General features: G+C 31.6%; 1 protein-coding gene across 1 annotated transcript; it reads left to right on the forward strand.

The window, feature by feature from the left end:
* Positions 1–14,066: 14,066 nt before the first annotated feature.
* CCHa1 (CCHamide-1) lies at positions 14,067–18,895 on the forward strand. The gene is made up of 5 exons (XM_069053271.1): positions 14,067–14,295; positions 16,741–16,776; positions 16,831–17,032; positions 18,415–18,529; positions 18,587–18,895. Exons 1-5 carry the CDS (start codon positions 14,196–14,198, stop codon positions 18,611–18,613), a joined length of 480 nt encoding a protein of 159 aa, XP_068909372.1. The 5' UTR covers positions 14,067–14,195; the 3' UTR covers positions 18,614–18,895.
* Positions 18,896–18,919: the final 24 nt, after the last annotated feature.

Raw genomic sequence — 18,919 nt, forward strand, 5'->3', positions numbered from 1 at the left:
AAAAAGATTGATGCCATAATTGTTAATGTTACATGATTTATTTGTGTATTTTATTTTGTGTTTTTTATGAGATGTGTGGCCAGTATAATTGCTATGATATCTTTTTTTTTGCACTCATAACCTCAAAATCGGTATTTCCCGGTTGTCCTCGGAGTGCGGGAACTACGATTTCCCGCACGCGGTGTTTTTTACTTTGCAGCAGAAACTAGGGGAAATTGCATTGGAAGGTTGGTATTTAATGACGTATAGAGCCGGAAACGTCAATTCACTTTAAACAAAATGGACGTTTCGTCAAATTTGTAATTGTAAAATTAATTCTCATTAACACAATAAATAAATAATTTTATTATAAAACAAATAAGAATACATTTCAAAAAAGTAAGTGTAATTAATTACAGGGCCCTGAATATAATTATTGTTGTTTTTCAAGTGAAGAGGTAAAGTTATTCGTTTCTCTTCCCGCACGCGTTAGGTAAATAGCTATTTCAAGATACTAAAATAACGGGAAATATTCAAGTTAAATTGTCGTATCAGTGTCGAAAAATGTTATCGGATGTAAATGTAGGTGACGATCAGTCGAAAGCTCCTAAAATTCCAAAGGTGTAGATGTATCGCCTCTCCTGAAAATATAACTGCGACCCATTTTCCGTCATAAAGCAACCTTATTGGTACCCCTTTTCAGAAGCGGACAGTAAAGTGTGATATATAATTTGTCTTACGTGTTTTGCTGATGGTCCTGGCAGATAAATTTTGCTATTAGGAGTTGAATGGAGTTGGAAGTTCGCCCACCCGCTGCACCGCTTCAGGCTTCCTGCAAGCTTTGGTTCTGCTAAATAAATAAAGCGGTAACGTATTTGAGAAACATCTTTCGGAGAGATGCGGAGTATTAAACAGAAATCAATAGATCACCCGATTTTATTGTTTAATACCAAAAGCAGAATTGCAAAATGATTGAATTAAATTTCTATATAACAAAGGGGATTTACAGTAAAATTTCACGAGGTGGGGAGATTTGCATATTTCAGGAAAACATCGTTTTCCAAATGAATTCTTAATTTTGGAGATATTGGATGTTATCGATCCGCTTTGGACGTTTCGACGACATACAGCTTCGAAGTGTTCCTGGACAATAAAAAGGAAGTGAAAATGTGTAACTAATGACCCACGAAAGTGAAGGGTGTGAAAAATATTACAAGGAATCGAGGTAGTGCTCTTACAACTTCCACTTTCTATACTTTTTTAAAAACTGGGTCTCTACAAATAAGTTTTATTAAAGAAAAAAGCGGACTCGAAGATACTCGGATTATTATTGATTGCGCAACGACTGCAAGATTTCAAATATATTGTACATGTATGAGCAATTCGTGGTCGTATTAATTGATTCCCGTTAACAATCTACGAAATTCTCTCTTTATTGTAATGTGAATAGGTTTCGACTATTTCATGTTAACAAAGGCTAAATTATTGAAGTTATGTCTGGCAGATGTATAATTCTGAAACAGTTTGGGAGTTGTTAGAGTTTGGTATTATTGTATAGTAACCGTATCAATTAATAAAAATATCAGGAAACATTTCGCAGCTTCCACTCAATACTCAATAAAGAAAGGAATATTAAAATTCTCAGTGAAAACAATATCTGTATTTATTTTAATAAGGATAAGAAATAAACGTACATTTAATTTATATCTCAAGTTTCTTAATTTGAAACAACAACCAAACAATCACCAGCTGCAGTTACCTTAGGAAGGTTACAATGACGTAACAACTAAACAGTTCCCTTGACAAATTGCTTGATTATTTTAATTAAATCCGGCTTGACTGAATGTGAAGTTATATCAAGTCCAACATCTTCCATTCTCTTGTAACTCCTTTTGTTGTCGATATTTATGGAGTGTCAAATGCAGCAACAATGAATACATACAATGCAACAAAAACACAAAGAACGTCAATTTCTTTCAATTTTCGATGTCTGAAACAGTAGAAAATACCTTAGCTTTCCAAATTTCTTAATTATGGCATCACCACTTTTTCCTCCAATCGGCTTAACAGAATTTCTTTGGAAATGGAACCGAATGAAGTAGTCCTAACTTTACAAATCGTCGGCCCGCTCCAATCTAATTTCAGATGCAGACCAATAAATATGAGGAAAAGTTCGGCTGATAAAGCGTTTCTGCTCTATCTCCTTGTGATTGCACTTGAGGCATTGCACAGGAATATTGAATTTACACAGACATTTTATTCGAATTTTTATAAATGCACCTGGCATCCCAATCATCTTGAAATTAATCTTTTTTATATTATCTAAAAAATAAATTATATTTGTTTCACCCTGGATTTTATGCCATTTTTATTCATCTATGTATGTATTTTAAATAAATTACGTTTCCCGTAAAGGGGTAATCATCATCAAAGAGATATTTTAATTAAACCTGGGGTCATTACTCTACTCTCTAGTAGAAGGTCTTTTTGTGTTTCGCCCAGTTGTCGACCTTGACAAAAAGACTCACTTCTACTCCTAATGATACAATCTATTATTATTTTAAAGAAATGACTTTTATTTATTTTGGTAAATTTTCAATGTGGTTAGAAATTGAATTCACTGACTAGTTTTGTCAGGATTATTGAGTACCGGTTCAACTCCTGCAGTTTTAAAATTCCTCTTGTTTGAAACTAACAAAACTAATAAAATATCATGAAAACTTTTGCATTCTTAATCAAGATAATTACTCTTCAAAATCTGAGTTTGTGGAGCAAAAAGAAGCAGCCCGATTCAGGCGAGAAATGCTAATGGATACACGAAATTATTCCCCACGGATCTCGTTTGGACAAATTTCCCACTGTCTGTTTACTCTCTCTCCTGGAACGATGTGGATTAATATGTTTCGTTGGAAAAATCACCGACGATTTATTTTAGTGCCACCTGTATTCAAACGCGATATTGGTCTCTAATTTATCTGATTTATTAGTGCCGGCTTCTTGAACGAGGGTTTAAAGCAAACGATCAAAATGAATTATATCGGATTTACTTCGCAGGAAATCCCACGAAACTATTTCACAGAGTTTGGTGTATTTTTGTTACAATAACAGAGCGAGGTGATAAAGAATCTAATATTAATAACCAAATAATAGCTGAGATAAGTGGTCACGTAAATGCGACTACGCTTAATCCATTATTAATGAGGTGAAGTCGCACAAAAATGTTGATAAACGAAACACGCAGCACCTAGAAACGAAAGAACTCGAGTGACTGACACTAGTTATAATGATACTGATATGGAAGTAAACTTATGTAAAGAAGAAAAAAAATCGATCCAATAAAAAAATGATAGCGTTTCCAAGAGTGTAAGTATTAGCACCCCAATTTCATTCTTTATTTGTGTCAATACCAGTTTGTCCAATCTACACTAAATGCAGCGATTCTTCTTGTTAGGGCACATTTTATGCTTCTGTTGATAAGGAAGAAAAAATGGAAACAATTAGGGTTCTGATAATTCCAAGTGAAATATTAACTTAAAGTTTTTATGAATAATTACTTTAATTAAAAAGTTTGTGCAAGCTTATAAATTTTACATTGTTTACGTTCAAAAATTATTACATTATTATATGAACCTACAACTAATTTAATGTTTCTCATTAAATTTTTTGGCATATTTTCACATTTTCGTTGGCATTGCATACCTCAAAGATATTGTTTTGTTATTTAACTTTGTAAAACTAAAAAAATATTTCAACAAACTATCCCCTGGTAATAATTTTTTGTATAATTCAATTTCTTCTTATGTTTGATTGAAGAAACGATTCCAACTTGATAGATTTTTGTAATTATCAATTGAAATTAATAGTTCGCCTTAGTCGACATTTTAATTAAAATGTGAATTAAATACCTGAAACCTAGTTAAAACCTGCCACTTCCTCTTTCCATCGTTTCAAACCATTGAATGAGAAGAACAAACAGAATTACTTTGAAACAAAAATATCAATACAGGTTTGATGAAGTTAGTTGTCCTTTTATAATTGTTGTATAACAGAAAACATGAAATATCATTTTAGATTTTAGAAGTTTTTAAGCAATGAAGCTTTCGGCTGATAGATGTCACCCTTTTCTGAAACGGCGCTTAGCGAAATCTACATTTTCGCGACAGAAAAGTTCTTGTGATCGTAGATAGCGCTAAAATCGACAAGGAAATAATAATAATGTAAATGATTTAATATTTTTTGGTTATAGATAATTAGTAAATAATGATAATATAAATCGGTCAATTTGAAACAGCTAATTATTCCAACAATATATTCACTTCGGTGTAAATGCAGTAACTAATTATGATATACCTATTTGCAAAATGTCATAATATTCGTAAATAATATAATTTAAAACAAAAATGTTATTTTCAGTTTCAGTGATACGAGTTATGTAGGTACACCCCACAACTCCCAACTGAAACGAATTCTGCGTGCTTCCCGATTTCATTAAATCGATCGCCATAAATTAAATTCTTTTTTCAAATCGGCAAGAAGCTAAATATTTACGCTTTAGATGGAATAGAGTTTCGATAAATGTAAGAACTCCTCAATGTCATCTTGGCAAAGCTAGATTTCATTTTACAACTTCGCAAACTTTACAACGGTTTATTCACTCACATAACTCTAAACGGGTAATTGCCAGTCCCGTAAAAGGACTCAACCACAATCTAATTACCATTCAAAATCTGTAGAGATTTGTGTTCAACATAACCGAAGATCAATAAAATCTGCATCGAGTTGGATAATAAATTTGACGTAATGGATATAATTTGCAATATAGGGTCAAGGAGGAATTGTTGGGTTAAGAAAAGAAAAGATTGCAAGCCAGAGAATTTTTCGGCGCTTTGTGAAAATGTAACGTAACCTAGAGTTTTGCCATTTTATTTTAAAGGTAACAAAGCAGCGAGATACGAATTGTAAAAGTATGAGAAAAATTAAAGGTCAGGAAGCCAATAATCTGTCAGTACCAAGAAAATGCAAGCTAACAATATGTCTCTATTTGAGTAATACGGTGTGTCGTACTTAAAGCGAAACGGTCTGATGGTTTCGTTATTTTTAGGAATAGAAATGTCATCTATTGTTGCATCTTTTGAAGTACTCATGTCAATGGTGTAAACCCAACCAACTGCTACCTCACAAATAGGTCAAATTTTCCTTGGCGTTGGTGATATCGCAAGAAGTTATTATAAAAAGTTGTTTCAATTTTTGACTACAAAAATTCAAATATCTACTTCTAAAAATCACTTATTTCTTGGACCGCTAAAAATATATTATTTACTTATTATGTATTTGAGCAATTATGTACGTTTCAAAATATTTTTGCAATGATTTTGTGCAAACGCAAACATAGCAAATATAGTTCAATCATTTCGTCAAACTACGTGTTTAAAGGTTTAGCATTTGAAACCTTAGGCCCTTGGTGCAAAGAAGCCATCGATTTCATTAATGTCATCGGAAACCGACTTATCGCGGAATCAGGCGATTCAAAATCAAAGAAATTCCTTTTCGAGAGGATTTCCCTTGCCATTCAACGTGGAAACGCTGCAAGCATTCGAGGCACTTTTCCAGATTCCGCAATATTATCGGAAATTTTTGTATTATAAAACAAAAATGTTTATGTAATTATGTTATACTTAATATAATATTCATTTATACATTATAAGCAAATAAAAGTATGCTAATATTTTGAGCTTAACAAAAAAGAAAATATGTTAACAGATATACAGTGAGCGGCAAAAGTATGGAATAAATTCATTAAAAATTAAACAAAATTTTTTTCAAAAAAATCTTTGAACAAGTCAATTTTAGTTTATAAAAATACAAGTTCTATTATCAAAGAAAATTCCAAGCAGTCATTTGTTTTCGAGTTATCACGTCATCGATCGTTTTTTTTAATGGAAACCCCCTATTTTTTTACTTGATTCTGATAGCCCTTTTAATTGTCTAAATGACAGTATAAAAATGTTGTTATCTTACATAAGAAAATTTTTGAGAAAAAAATACTAAAGTTGGAAAAAATAAATTTTATAACGAACAAAAACAAGTCAAAAAATCAAGTAGGTAAATCAAACAGTCAAATGTTATTGTCAATTTCATTCGTATGTGTTATTTGTTTTACAAAACGTTTTCGAAAATGACTCATTTAACAGAAACACAACGTATAGAAATTTTAATTTTGATTGGGTGCGGTGATAAAACTAGATAAAACTAAAACAGGGGGAATTTCTTCATAAACTTGCTTATTGTCAATAAGCTGGGGGATGGTAAATCGAACATTTAATTCCATAATTTTAAATACTTACTAACACAGTTTTTGTTCGTTATAAAATTTATTTTTTCCAAATTTATTTTTTTTTCTCAAAAATTTCCTTATGTAAGGTAACAAAATTTTTATACTTGCGTTTAGACAATTAAAAGGGCTACCAGAATCAAGAAAAAAAATAGGGGATTTCCATTTAAAAAAACTATCGATGACGTCATAACTCGAAAACAAATGACTGTTTCGAATTTTATTTTGCATTAAAATATGTATTTTTATAAACTAAAATTGACCTGTCCAAAGATTTTTTTGAAAAAAAAATTGTTTAATTTTTAATGAATTTATTCCATACTTTTGCCGCTCACTGTATAGATATACAGATCATTGCAGTTGCACTTTTTGTTCGAAATTTAATTACTGTTGACACTGTCAACTGGTTCACGTGTAAAACCGTTAAAGTAAAATAGCATTATGGATGTATTAAAATACACGTTACCTGTCTGGGTTCTGTTAAATTTAATATGCATTAGTACTGACAGCAATTTAATTTCAAGCGTAACCTATTAATTCCTTTAATTTGAAAATAATAGTTATTTCCACGGTACAATTTTAATTTACAGCAAAATTAAGAAGAAGTTTACTTACAGTAACTTTATCGAAGATGTTTTTAAAGTCAAATTTTAGTTTATGATTGTAGTAGAAGGTGTAACTGTTGACGTGCTTGAAGGCTGAATAATTTTCAATGGCTTTGATTAACGGATTTAACCTCCTAATATAATGAAATTAGCAGGTGGCTGTTCATCACATCACGGGGTGCTTGTAATAAAATAACTGTTTTACATTATAAATTTAACGCACGGGTGGAAAACAAATAATTAATACAGAGTGATCAACAAGAAAACATATCAAGAGAGCTTCCTCATTTTTTGTTTTATGGAAACGTCTGTTTTAGCTGTGTATACTTGCTATAGACAGTCGTTTTATTGGTTGCCTACCTCTCGAAAAGTCTATTATTAATTAGTTATGTAATTAAAATTAATTTTACCAGTTATTTAGAGATAATTGTTCCTTACCATTACAGGAAGCGCTCGCAAATAGAAAAAAAAATATTCAAGGTTAACGTCAACACTATTGCTTTAAAATTGACATTTCTTTGACATTTAAGCGAAAAATTTGCTGGCGTCTCGTTTGGAAATAACGCTGGTAAATTACCCATTATTACAAATGTAAAATGTTGCACCTGTTTATTTTATACATTTTCTCCATTATCAGATAATAATAACAAAATGGTCTACGCCCATGTATTGACACTTATTTCCTTAGAATTTCGCTACGACATGACCTACAATTTGCAACGCCTCCTCTGATTTGTTGTCTTTTTGATCACTTTGTATATCAACATCTGACACTTGTTTCTAGTTTGAAACTGATCAGTCTGATTTTTTTTTAACCCGGCGCATCCACCAAATTTGTCTTGGAATATTTTGAAATATATTAATACGATAAAATCATCTCACAAAGTAACACATTTTTAAGTTTTCATAACATCTCATGCCCGCTACGCTTGGAGCTGTACATTTCGTCATTCCAGCACCAGTGGTAATTAAAGTGAGAAACCTTATGTAACGCTGTCGCATTGGCATTTAACTTCCTTTGACTTGTAAGTTGTGATCATTAAGATGAGGAAACAAATTTTTAAACTGCACGCAAGCCGCTGCAAAAAAGCAAGACAAATTTAACGCAAATACCCTTATTCTCAATGCAATTTCCTAATTCAATTTGGTGCATTTGAAAGTTTGCAAATCCCCCGATGAAGTTGTTTACACGTCAAACAGTTTTTTCCTTCAGGGAGTTGTGAAAGCTTTTATTTAAACAAATACGTGCGTGGAGGAAAGATGTAGTCATAATGTAAACTAAATGCTAATTTATGAGGCAATAAAGTCATGATGGTGGAATAAAAACCGTGGGCAAAAATTAAAACAAAGGTTTATTCACCAAGATTATCTTGGGAAAAATTTAATAATGTCAGGACGGTTACTGAAAAGTTATGACAGGATTACGTAAGACATGACGAACAGAGAATTTCTGTTTCATTCTATACATCGCCAATTAAATTTACCTGCAGATGCGCTCTCCAACACGTAAGCTCTTTTAGTTTTATTTTTATCAATGATTTGTTATGGGAGGTGGGAGCTATTAAATTTATCATCTCACTGTTTGGAGTGGAGATCATCATTTTAACGCCAGATGATGGATTGGTCTATCACACAAAAATTACTTTCAATTTAATTTAGAAAAGGAAAAGAATTATCACGATTCGTTCAAAGATGCACCGATATTTAAAACATCTGTTCCTACATGTTAAGAAAGTTTTAAAACACTTTACTGCACAGATAATAAAGATCACATTAACAAATAGAAATTACTGGAGTTAAATTCATCGTCAAAAACCACAACAAAGTTCGACAAGTAAAATTTACCCCTTAATAGCGTTTAAATAAAGTCGTTTAATGATAATTAGTACGTTTACGCTGCAAAGTAAATGTGCTAATAAAACTCTTATGTAATCTTTCAGATGTAATTACTTTGTTTGAAAGAACGTTTTCAGTGAAGATTTAATAATATGATAATTATTTTCAACCTACTGAAGTTGTAAATATACTGATAAGTCTAGAAACCAGTTACTTATAAAAGTGAGAAATATCGGTTTAGTCGGGGTCGTTGTTAACTTACTAAACAGACCAACAGATGGCATCATTGTCATCGTCCGAAAAAGTGCGTCCGAAAAAGTGGGTCCGAAAAAGTGCGTCCGAAAAAGACTGACTTTTCGTCCGCTTGTGTTAAATTTAAACAAATATTAGCTTAGCTTAAACATATTTTAACATATTAACTTCATTTTATTGTATGTCAGGAATTAATAGACTTGAATAGAAATTTTCATATCACTAGGTGTGAAAATTCCAGACAGACAAATAGACAAAGCGAGTTAAATGAAAGCGTTTAAAATTAAATATTAATATCGATGTTCGTCAATAATTTACAGGTTCACGCAACTAAAAATTATTTACACGATATGAAGAGTGAAAAATACTGCACATTGTTTAGAAATTACAACGTTCGCTTTATTGCTATATTCTGGTTGATGGCAATTTCCAGTGTGCTCGATTTAGCAAATCGTCGGACCGAGTCACTTCTTTATAAAAAACAAAAGCACTACCATTATACCTAGTGAGATAGAAAAACCGTGTCATAGGATTTACAGTTATTTTCATCATGTTCCAGTCAAATAAAGACAAATATGACAAAATTGAACGACCGATTTATACGTTTGAGCTACAAAACTGCATTTTACATTCATCCACACCAATAGCTCGAGGTTAGCTGGCTACGTCAACGTGTTTGAATTATGTAAACGAGAGAGATGTGTGAGAAGACTCGATAAAATTTTAGGTATATTGAAAAGAGAGAAATCATTTTGAATAGATCGTTGGGCTTTAGATATAAAATGATACGAATTCACAATTTCAATTCAATTCGCATATTTTTTCCTGTTTTGGAAGTGGTGCAGTTGCAACGGCTCAAGAATATGATTGTTTTAAGAATATTAAATTTCAAACGACGAAAACATACTAACTTTGATATAAATTTGTTTAATTGTATAACGACGTTAAAATGAATTTATGGCTTAGAGTAACAAAGCTAACAAGTGTTAAGGTGTAGCTAATTAAAGCGAAATGCTACACATTTGCAACACAGCTTTAATGGCTTGAGAATATTATTCATAGCACTACGAGCTAAGAAGGACTAAATTTTAATGCAAATTTATTTCTTGTATTAGCCTAATGTGATCTTGAATTTACGAGTTTTGTATCTGTCGCTTTTAATGTACTGATCTCTGCTTTTGATTATAAAAAATATAAGCTAACATTTAATTTTGCAGTTTAACAATATTCATCTCAAGAATTACCTGTACTTTGTTGTTTTTTTTCCTCATTAAGATTTCTCGTAATATTTACATACCAAGTTGTTCCTATAACTTCAGAGTTTATTCTGAAATTAGTTTAATGTTTATATTACATTTAGAATTTAAGCAGTGAATATTTATAATAAATGTTTCAAAAAGTCAGCCAGCCTATTGATAAATTATAAACAAATACAAAATCTAGAATAGTAATTTATTAAACTGTGGAAGGGAAAATTAATTTTGGATTTTATGGATATTATTGTAAATTTTAATGAAACAGCCCAAAAAACATCCTTCTAACAAAAACCGATAAATATCAGATCAATTGAAATGTTGTTAAAATGAAAGGAAATTAATATTCTTTACAACATATGATTTAAATCTAGAAATCTCATGAAATACGATTACACAGACCCAGTTTTTAAAAAGAAAATCCCTCAAAACAATGGTTTCCGATTTTCTTTTTTTAATTTGGCCAGTTACGTCGAATTCGTGTTTATTGATTAAAGCTGTCTCCTTTTACAGAAATAAATCATGAATAAAGAATACCGTTACGGAAAAATGCTTTTGTTTTAGAATGTCCATTGCCAATATCACATTTTCCAACCCACTAATGCTTTTGAGGTCCTGTAAGGTGTAGATTTTCACCGCAAAACCCACACCAAACCACAAATGATAAAAAATTGTTCGTTAAATTCAACACAAAAAATCCATTCTTGTTATTAAACAATTTTCGAGTTCTAACACGTTAGTCGTGTAAATGAAATATAAAAATGTGGATAAATTTCATTCGAGATAATGTGGATGAGGAATCTCTTGTGGTGTTGTCCCTGGAAGGTCGTTCATTCTGGTTGCTTGCTAAAAGATTTATGGATGCTTTCGATGAAATAACTTAAACAAAAAGATGCCAAATGTGTGCATAAATCTAGTTTCTATTGACAGTTACAACGTCTGATGTGATACATTTCTTTGCATAGTTGATATCTTGAGTGTGCGAAAGGATGACTAAATAATATTAAATGATAAAAATTCCATAAAAAAAGCTGTTGAACACTACGAAAATAATTTCAGGTTATGAAATATTAAGTAAACTAAAAATAGGTAAATCTGTTTTGCAAACTTTTAGTTTTTATTCCTGTTAATCCCCGGAGAAAATTATGAGTTTTACATAATCTTCCTTGCAACATAATTTCTTCCAGGCATAGAATCTAGTTCTTAAAAATCTTAATTAAAATATTTAATAATATGTAATTTAATACACGATACATGCTATTAAAGTATTAATTAGGGAAGTGAAAATTTATACGACGAATATTGAGATTTAATCTTCTTGATAAGTTTCAGATTTTATTAAATCATAATAAACATAAAACAAAATATTTCCCAGAAAACACTTTTAGTACGGATTTGGTGGCGTTAATACCTCAGATTACTGATATACAGGGTGTCTCAAAATTCGCGAATTCTGAATTCAGGGCGTTGTAGGGGATCACTTCAGTAGTCCAAATATGGAAATAAAAAAAAATCGGGACTCCCCCCATAAAGATACATTCGTCTGAAGGTGCACTCTGTGAACTGGGTTTTCTTCAAATAGAGACTGAAAAGTAGTGTTTATTGTTATTTATGGTGTAGATGATTGTGGAAAATAATAACGTAAAACAATTTTTTGAAAAATAGCTTTATTTTGGAGTAAAAAATTTTAAAATTTTTGTAATTTTTCTTAAAAATGGAACGGCAACGTAGCTGGAAGAGTATTTTGTCACTGTGGATATGAAGTCTGCTATGTATTGAACAAAATTAAAGTGCTTATATTTTCTTCAGGAAGAGCGAATTTTTTTTTCTAAGTATTTTTCGAGCTCCACTGGGTCCTTCCCTACCACGCTCTGAATTCGGAATTCGCGAATTTTGAGACACCTGTATATTTGCTTTTGAATAAAACAAATTGATACTTAAAAAATATAAATAAATAATGCTGGAGGACTACTTCAGGATTCAGTTGCTTGGAGTGGGTGTCTGTTAATAATTTCTTCAGCAGTTGGATTTTTGTTTAATGTAGTTGCCGACGTTAGAGTTGCTCCAAAAAGTTTTCCTTAATTCCGATAATCTGGACCTTTCAACAGAAAGTGTTTTCCAGTTATGCTGACTTATCATAAATTACTTGATGCAGAATTAACTCTATTAGAGTGTTCACAAATGAGTCAAATATTGTAAGTCGCAATGTGCAAAATATGTCATCAATAAGTTTTAAAATATAATAAATAAGTGATAAATATCGATTTAAAAATAATTCATGTCTTTAGCAAAAAATGATTCATGTCTTTAGCATTGGGTTAACACAGCTGATGGTAAAGGATAATTAAATTGATTAACATAAAGCTAAAGCTCAAATAAATATCAGACCGAAGAAAAGTTCCAAGCTGTAATATCAATTATTGTGCTTTGAAAAAAGCTTCATTTCGAGATACTGATAACTATTTTTTATAAACTAGAATTTTATCTAATAATGCAAAGATTTACTAGCAGTACTCTAAAACGCTAAAATAAATTCCTTCTGCAGCAAGATTAATTCGACATGCAAAGACATTCCCTAACGGCTAATAGCACATTTTCCTGAAAACAGCGGAAGCATAATTGTCTGACAGTAATCTTGCTACACTGTTTTGATGTAACTATAAAGCACATAAAATGTTTTTGTCAGCTTGGACTAGACTTAATAAAAGTACCTAAAAAATTCAACTGAGGTGAGTTGACAAATTTTCACCTTAATTTGCAAAGGTCGTAAGTTCACTACACCAAAATGAGCTATTGTATCATTTTCAAAATTATTATTCTAATTATCAAAACTGGTTTTGGTTTGACAACGATTCCTATACGAATGAGTCGTCGCAATTTTATCGCAATTAGAAAATCAGATTGTGCGTAATAGTGTAAAGCTGTGCCACACTTTTTCACAGCACCTCATGATCAGAAGAATATTTTTACTGTTATCATTTATTTTCCATACACCTACGCATTTCACGATGTCCAGATCGGAGTCTTCAATATTACGAATAACTGATAAATCTTGAAATCAAGTATGAAGCAATGACAATAAAATTATAACGGAACGCGGTTTCTCCGGCGGCCACCCATTCACATATTGACCGCGCCCAGCGTTGCTGTTAATTATTATTACCAGATCCACAACTGGGCTGGAGTTTGCCATGATGTATTGCTATCAAGTAATAACGAGTGAAGTAATGACAACCCTCAAACCCCAATCCACCTTCATTTCGGGCTATCCACCAAGTTTCTACTGTTATATTGTCTACTGTGTAGAAGACTTGAGGATAATAATTAATAAGTTAGGTCCCTAAGAGATCTTCGTTAGCGAAATTGTTTAATTACTTACTCCAGAACTGCTTAGAAGAAAATAGCGGTTATGTTATAATTTCTTGTTTTATTTTTGTGCCTACGCAAAATATTGAAACCTGTGTGTTGGGATATCAATTTTGATGGTCTGGCCCAAATCTGTACAATTTAGAGGACCGTGATCTTTTCTATATTGATATTAAATTATCAGTCAATAAATTTAAAAAATGTTAAAGACAAAATGAGCCAAAGACAAACGCCTAAGTGCAAACAGGAATAAACAAATAAAATAATTGATTAGTGTCGGAGAAATAATATTTACGATAAACAAACAGCAATAGAAATTGATTAAAATTTGATGGATGGTTAAGTGAGAGAATCACGTCCCGACAAAAATCAAAAGTACCATCATAGGTGGAGGCAGCATAATCGTTGGCGGGAGGCGGATCAAAATTCCTGTATAAAAGCGATGGTGCATGGAAGAGCATCCAGAGTTTCCGAGTAAGTCCTGTTGCGCTTACAGGATCATACATCAAACGGCAACAAGCGCAACAAGTTATCGGCTAGTTTTGTTTCGTTCAAATTTCATTTTTGTGAAGGATGTGCCACAAACAAACCACCATGATGTCACCTTTGCCAGTTAAACTTGCCAAAATCACTGTTGTTGTGATTTTTTTCTGTTTCGCTGAATGTGCGGCTGGTGAGTTCAACGCTTTCGCAGGATAACAAACTTTCAATTTTTAACTCCTTTTGTAAATTATTGTTGTCCAAAAAATATCTATTACTTTTTTTATTACTTACAACAGAGCTTTAATTTTCCTTATTTATTCGATTATCCTACATCTCACACATTCTATTTATTTAACTGACAATAACTATTACAGTGTAAATTTACGTTTTAAACTATTACTTTTAACTAGTGAAACAACAACAAGAATCACGGCAAATCGATAATACAATTATGAGCTTTAGCCAAACTATTAAATTACTTTATAAATCATTCTATTTATTTTACAAAATGTCAGAATTTAATTCATTAATTTAATCTCAAGTTAAAAAAAAAATAAAAACAAAACATGTATCACCATAAACTCAAATTTTATTGTTTCGTATAAAACTTATTATTACTGGCATTATTTTTTATGTTAATTTTTTACGACCTACCACTTACCACAGCAAATTTAATAATTGAGTGAAGAATTCCCATATCAACAAATACATAGTTTAATTTAAAAAATTGACCATGTACTTGTTTATTGGTAACAAGATTACATCAACTATTTTTAGATTTAATTCATCATTGTGAAAAAAAATTACTTGAATTTGTTACGAAATAAAAAAAGCTGCTGCAATAGTTAATTTAGGAACTTTAAGTTGCCAAAGTTACTGCTTATGAAAATATTATTTTATCTAATAATTCTATCATACAGGGTGTCGCAAAATTAACGTATTCCAAGTCGGGGGTCTTGTAGGGAAAAATCTCAGGAATCTCGAAAAAATAAAATAAAAAATATAGGGGGGGGGGGGGTCATTACAAAGATATATGGGTCTGAAGGTTCAAACTTTTCATCATGTTTTCTTCAAATAAAAAATATAAATGGTAGACATTCATTTTGAAATATGGTGAGGATGATTATGTAAAATATTAAAATATAAATGAAAAGACATTTCTTGAAAAAACAGCTTTATCTCGAAAAAATAAAAGTTTTATTTTTCCAATTTTTGTTCAAAAAGGAAGTACAACATAGCTTGAATATTAATCAGGTACTTTTGAACAAATATTGGCAACTTTGATATTTTTTTCAAAGTGACAGCAATTTTTACTTGATCAACAGGATGTCCCTTACTTAGCCCCGAACTCAGAATACGATAATTTTAAGACATCCTCTATAACAGTTTAATTTTAATCAATCAGTCTATTAAACTTTTTACTTTGTACATGACCAAAATTCCTTTTCCATAAATATATACAGATAATATTGCTTAAAAAACGAAAGATTAAAATATTAAAAATTCATAACTCTTTTAACTTCTCAACTTTGTTGATAATTTTTCTAAATTATTTCTACAAATTTTATATTATAAATTCCTAAATATTGGAGGAAGACGAGTATGTAGACAGTCCCTAGACCAGCTTTAACTATAATATTAAACACTAAATACATACCTAACGCCAAGTTTATCTTGGAGGTTCAATTACATTATTCACGAGGTATTGTAAGGAGTCTGTGTTTAACTTACCCTATTACATAATATAATATGACAAAATATTTAATCATTAAATTAAATGAAATTTTGCTGCCATCTCTCATGATATGCATTTTTTACTACGTTAGGGAAACAACTCGTAAAAAATAAATTGAAGCAGATCACCAAGATTAAAATCAGTTAATTATTATTACACGGGAAGGATGAAATTTTAATTTATTTTTAAGGTATGCGTATACTTTAATTCAACTCTCGTTTTAAAAATGATTGTGTTTACTTTCACGTGAAGAGTGTCCGTAAGGTTTTAGTCATTTAATTTGGTTCGGTGTTTGTTTAAGAATTAATCCTCTGTGTCAATTTACGTGAAAAATTTTCGTCCACTAAACTATATTAGAATCAATGAAAGCATTCACTTCACCGAAGAGCTATTACCGGTAATGAATTAGAAGAACTTTATCCAATTTGTTGACTTAGTTTCAGTGTACAAAAGGTGTGAAAGTGGGGAAATTGTAACGTTAAAGAGAGCAACAATCACATAGAAGCTTTTATTTATAAGACATTTTATTTTACTGACACAAAAATAGATTGCTTTACTGTAAAAAAATGCAAATAGACACAAAACATTTTATTTGTTTTTTATATTTAATAATTTACGTCATGTCAGCAGCAATGTGTATGTCCTTTTAGACAGTTCACCTGTTTTCCAGGTACACTGCATGTAATTTCAGGCTGAAACCCTAGAGCGCCAAAAACCTTTTACAAAAAAAAATCGTTTACACGTTTCACACAAAATTCAAATGAAATTCACACACTTTGTATGACAAAAGGCACAAAGTCCAAATTAATTGATTAGAGTTGGGCAATATTTGCAGAACAATGTACACCTGCATCAGACACCAGCTTCGGGGAATTTTTTAATTGAATATGATTTTTTCAGGTTCTTGTCTCAGTTACGGCCACGCGTGTTGGGGCGGTAAATAATGATTGCGCCACCCCCAAATCCGCTTTGTTCACTTTGATTTTTCAGCACACGGCAAACGTAACGGGGCTCATAATAACAACATGCCAGGCAGGGACGCACCTCCAGTGAGCAGGGATTCCACATGGTTTCTTTCGAAGCTGGTGCAGAGCCCGTTGGATCTGCGTTACGTCAACGACAAGGAGTTGGATCTACCAACGAGCCAACAACTTTTCGCCGATGCTCAAATCGAGGCGGATCCTTTGAAAGGGTTTGTAATCCAGTTTTAGTTGCTAAGCTAATCCAGTGTAATGTAAAGTTGTGCGAGTGGTGGAAATTAAAATGTGACGATGGTCATTTTTCACTTTCATCCAGTTTGATCCAATCGCCGGGCTAATTTCACACCAGCGCAGACCACTTAGTTAAGGTGTCGTCTATCACAGATAACCGCTTTAAACTTTGTCATGTAATTAAGGCAAGGCACAGAAAATCTGCAGGACACTTTAATTTGGGGTAGTCTAATCCCCTACTGAAGATTTGAACATTACAAAAAATATTTAATGACATTCGACTCTTACACAAGTTTCTTGATTAAATCTTATGTATTCACTTTAAATATACAGGGTGTTATTGAAAGTTGTACAGATATTTTAACCACGAGTTACTGGCTTCATGTAGAACTCGGAAAAAGTATCTAAAAAATTTTATGTCAAAAAATAAAATGACATTTATTTTTTGAGCTACATTTTTTTTTAACTGCTCTTAGTCTTCTACGTTGTCAAACAACCTCGTAGGTAAAATTTGGGCACATTTTAAAAATACACCCTGTATATCATATTTTATAAAACGTACACCAATGGGGTTTCCTTGTTTTAAAGCATATTTCCTATAGGTTACTTCGCATTAGCGTACATTTTATAAAACATGATATACAGGGTGTATTTTTAAAATGTGCCGAAATTTTACCTGCGAGGTTGTAGGACAACGTAGAAAACTATAAACAATTTAAAAAAATTGTAGCTCAAAAAATAAATGTCATTTTATTTTTTCCGAGTAGCTCGTTGTTAAAATATCTGTACAACTTTCAATAACACCCTGTATATCAGATTCAGAAACGAATTTGTTAAAATTTGAGTTAGGAATTTCCAATAATTTAGCTAGTTTACTTTATCTGCCGTTCGTCAGCGGAGATAATAACTTTATCTGCCGCTTTATCTTTATGACACTTTATCATCATCAATCCAGGAGTATAATGTCATATTTTCCTGACTTTTACTAATAAATAGACATGATTCTTTCTTCTATTAATTTCCTTTTAGATTTGAAAAAATATAATCTTTTTTTTTTAATTCAGGTTTAATATTAATTACGTTCTGAGATTATTTAGTGTCAGTCCTTGCACCTTTCAGACATTGTGACACTTTTGGTCTGACCTTGAGATTAATAAACAGTATTAATTTTAATGTTATCCTTGAAAGTGTGGTGCTGAAATTTTTATAAGAACAGGCGCATAGAGAACGGATAGAATGCGTTGATCCTTTCCTGCATGGAATTGAATTCGAATGAAAAGCAACCCTCCACGGTGCAAAAACGATGTTTTCACACGTTGTAACTTCACTTCCTTATTCATTTTAATTTTTGCTACATCTCCAGACAAGAGGACTACAGAGGCTTACCAGACGCTTATTCGAATGAGGAAAACGTGCTCTTCGACATATACCCAAATCAACGACCACGACCCAACAAAATAAAGGCATCGAAATATCTAGTGAGTAATGTTTCCGCTATTTTAAATCGTTCCAAATAAAAACTGAAAATGTTGAAGGAAAAGCGATCGACGAGGATGATTTGAAGAGGATCTAAATACTAATTGTCTACTCTTTCATAAGATTTTAGTGTCCGTTACCATAAATTAAATTTACTGTAAACTGACTTGTTAAATGATTTGTAAATAAGTCGGCCCCAGGTCTTGTCAATAAGGGCTGGAATGACAAAACCTGGGGCTTCATAAATTTAAACAAGATGTTTATGTGATGTAGCTCTGAGCCCTCTATGTTATTGTGAAGACTGTGGATTATTTATTATTCAAATTAATATTATAATGCCATGCTTGTTAATAAATTATTTATGTAAATCACAAGTGACTCTTATTGATCCA

Source organism: Tenebrio molitor, chromosome 7 (assembly GCF_963966145.1).
Source record: "Tenebrio molitor chromosome 7, icTenMoli1.1, whole genome shotgun sequence".
Taxonomy (NCBI): domain Eukaryota; kingdom Metazoa; phylum Arthropoda; class Insecta; order Coleoptera; family Tenebrionidae; genus Tenebrio; species Tenebrio molitor.

Coding starts and splice junctions, on each gene's coding strand:
- CCHa1 (XM_069053271.1), top strand. CDS start 14,196: ATGTGCCACAAACAAACCACCATGATGTCACCTTTGCCAGTTAAACTT. Junction 16,777..16,830: donor CGGCCACGCGTGTTGGGGCG/GTAAATAATGAT, acceptor TTGATTTTTCAG/CACACGGCAAACGTAACGGG. Junction 18,530..18,586: donor TAAAGGCATCGAAATATCTA/GTGAGTAATGTT, acceptor AAAATGTTGAAG/GAAAAGCGATCGACGAGGAT.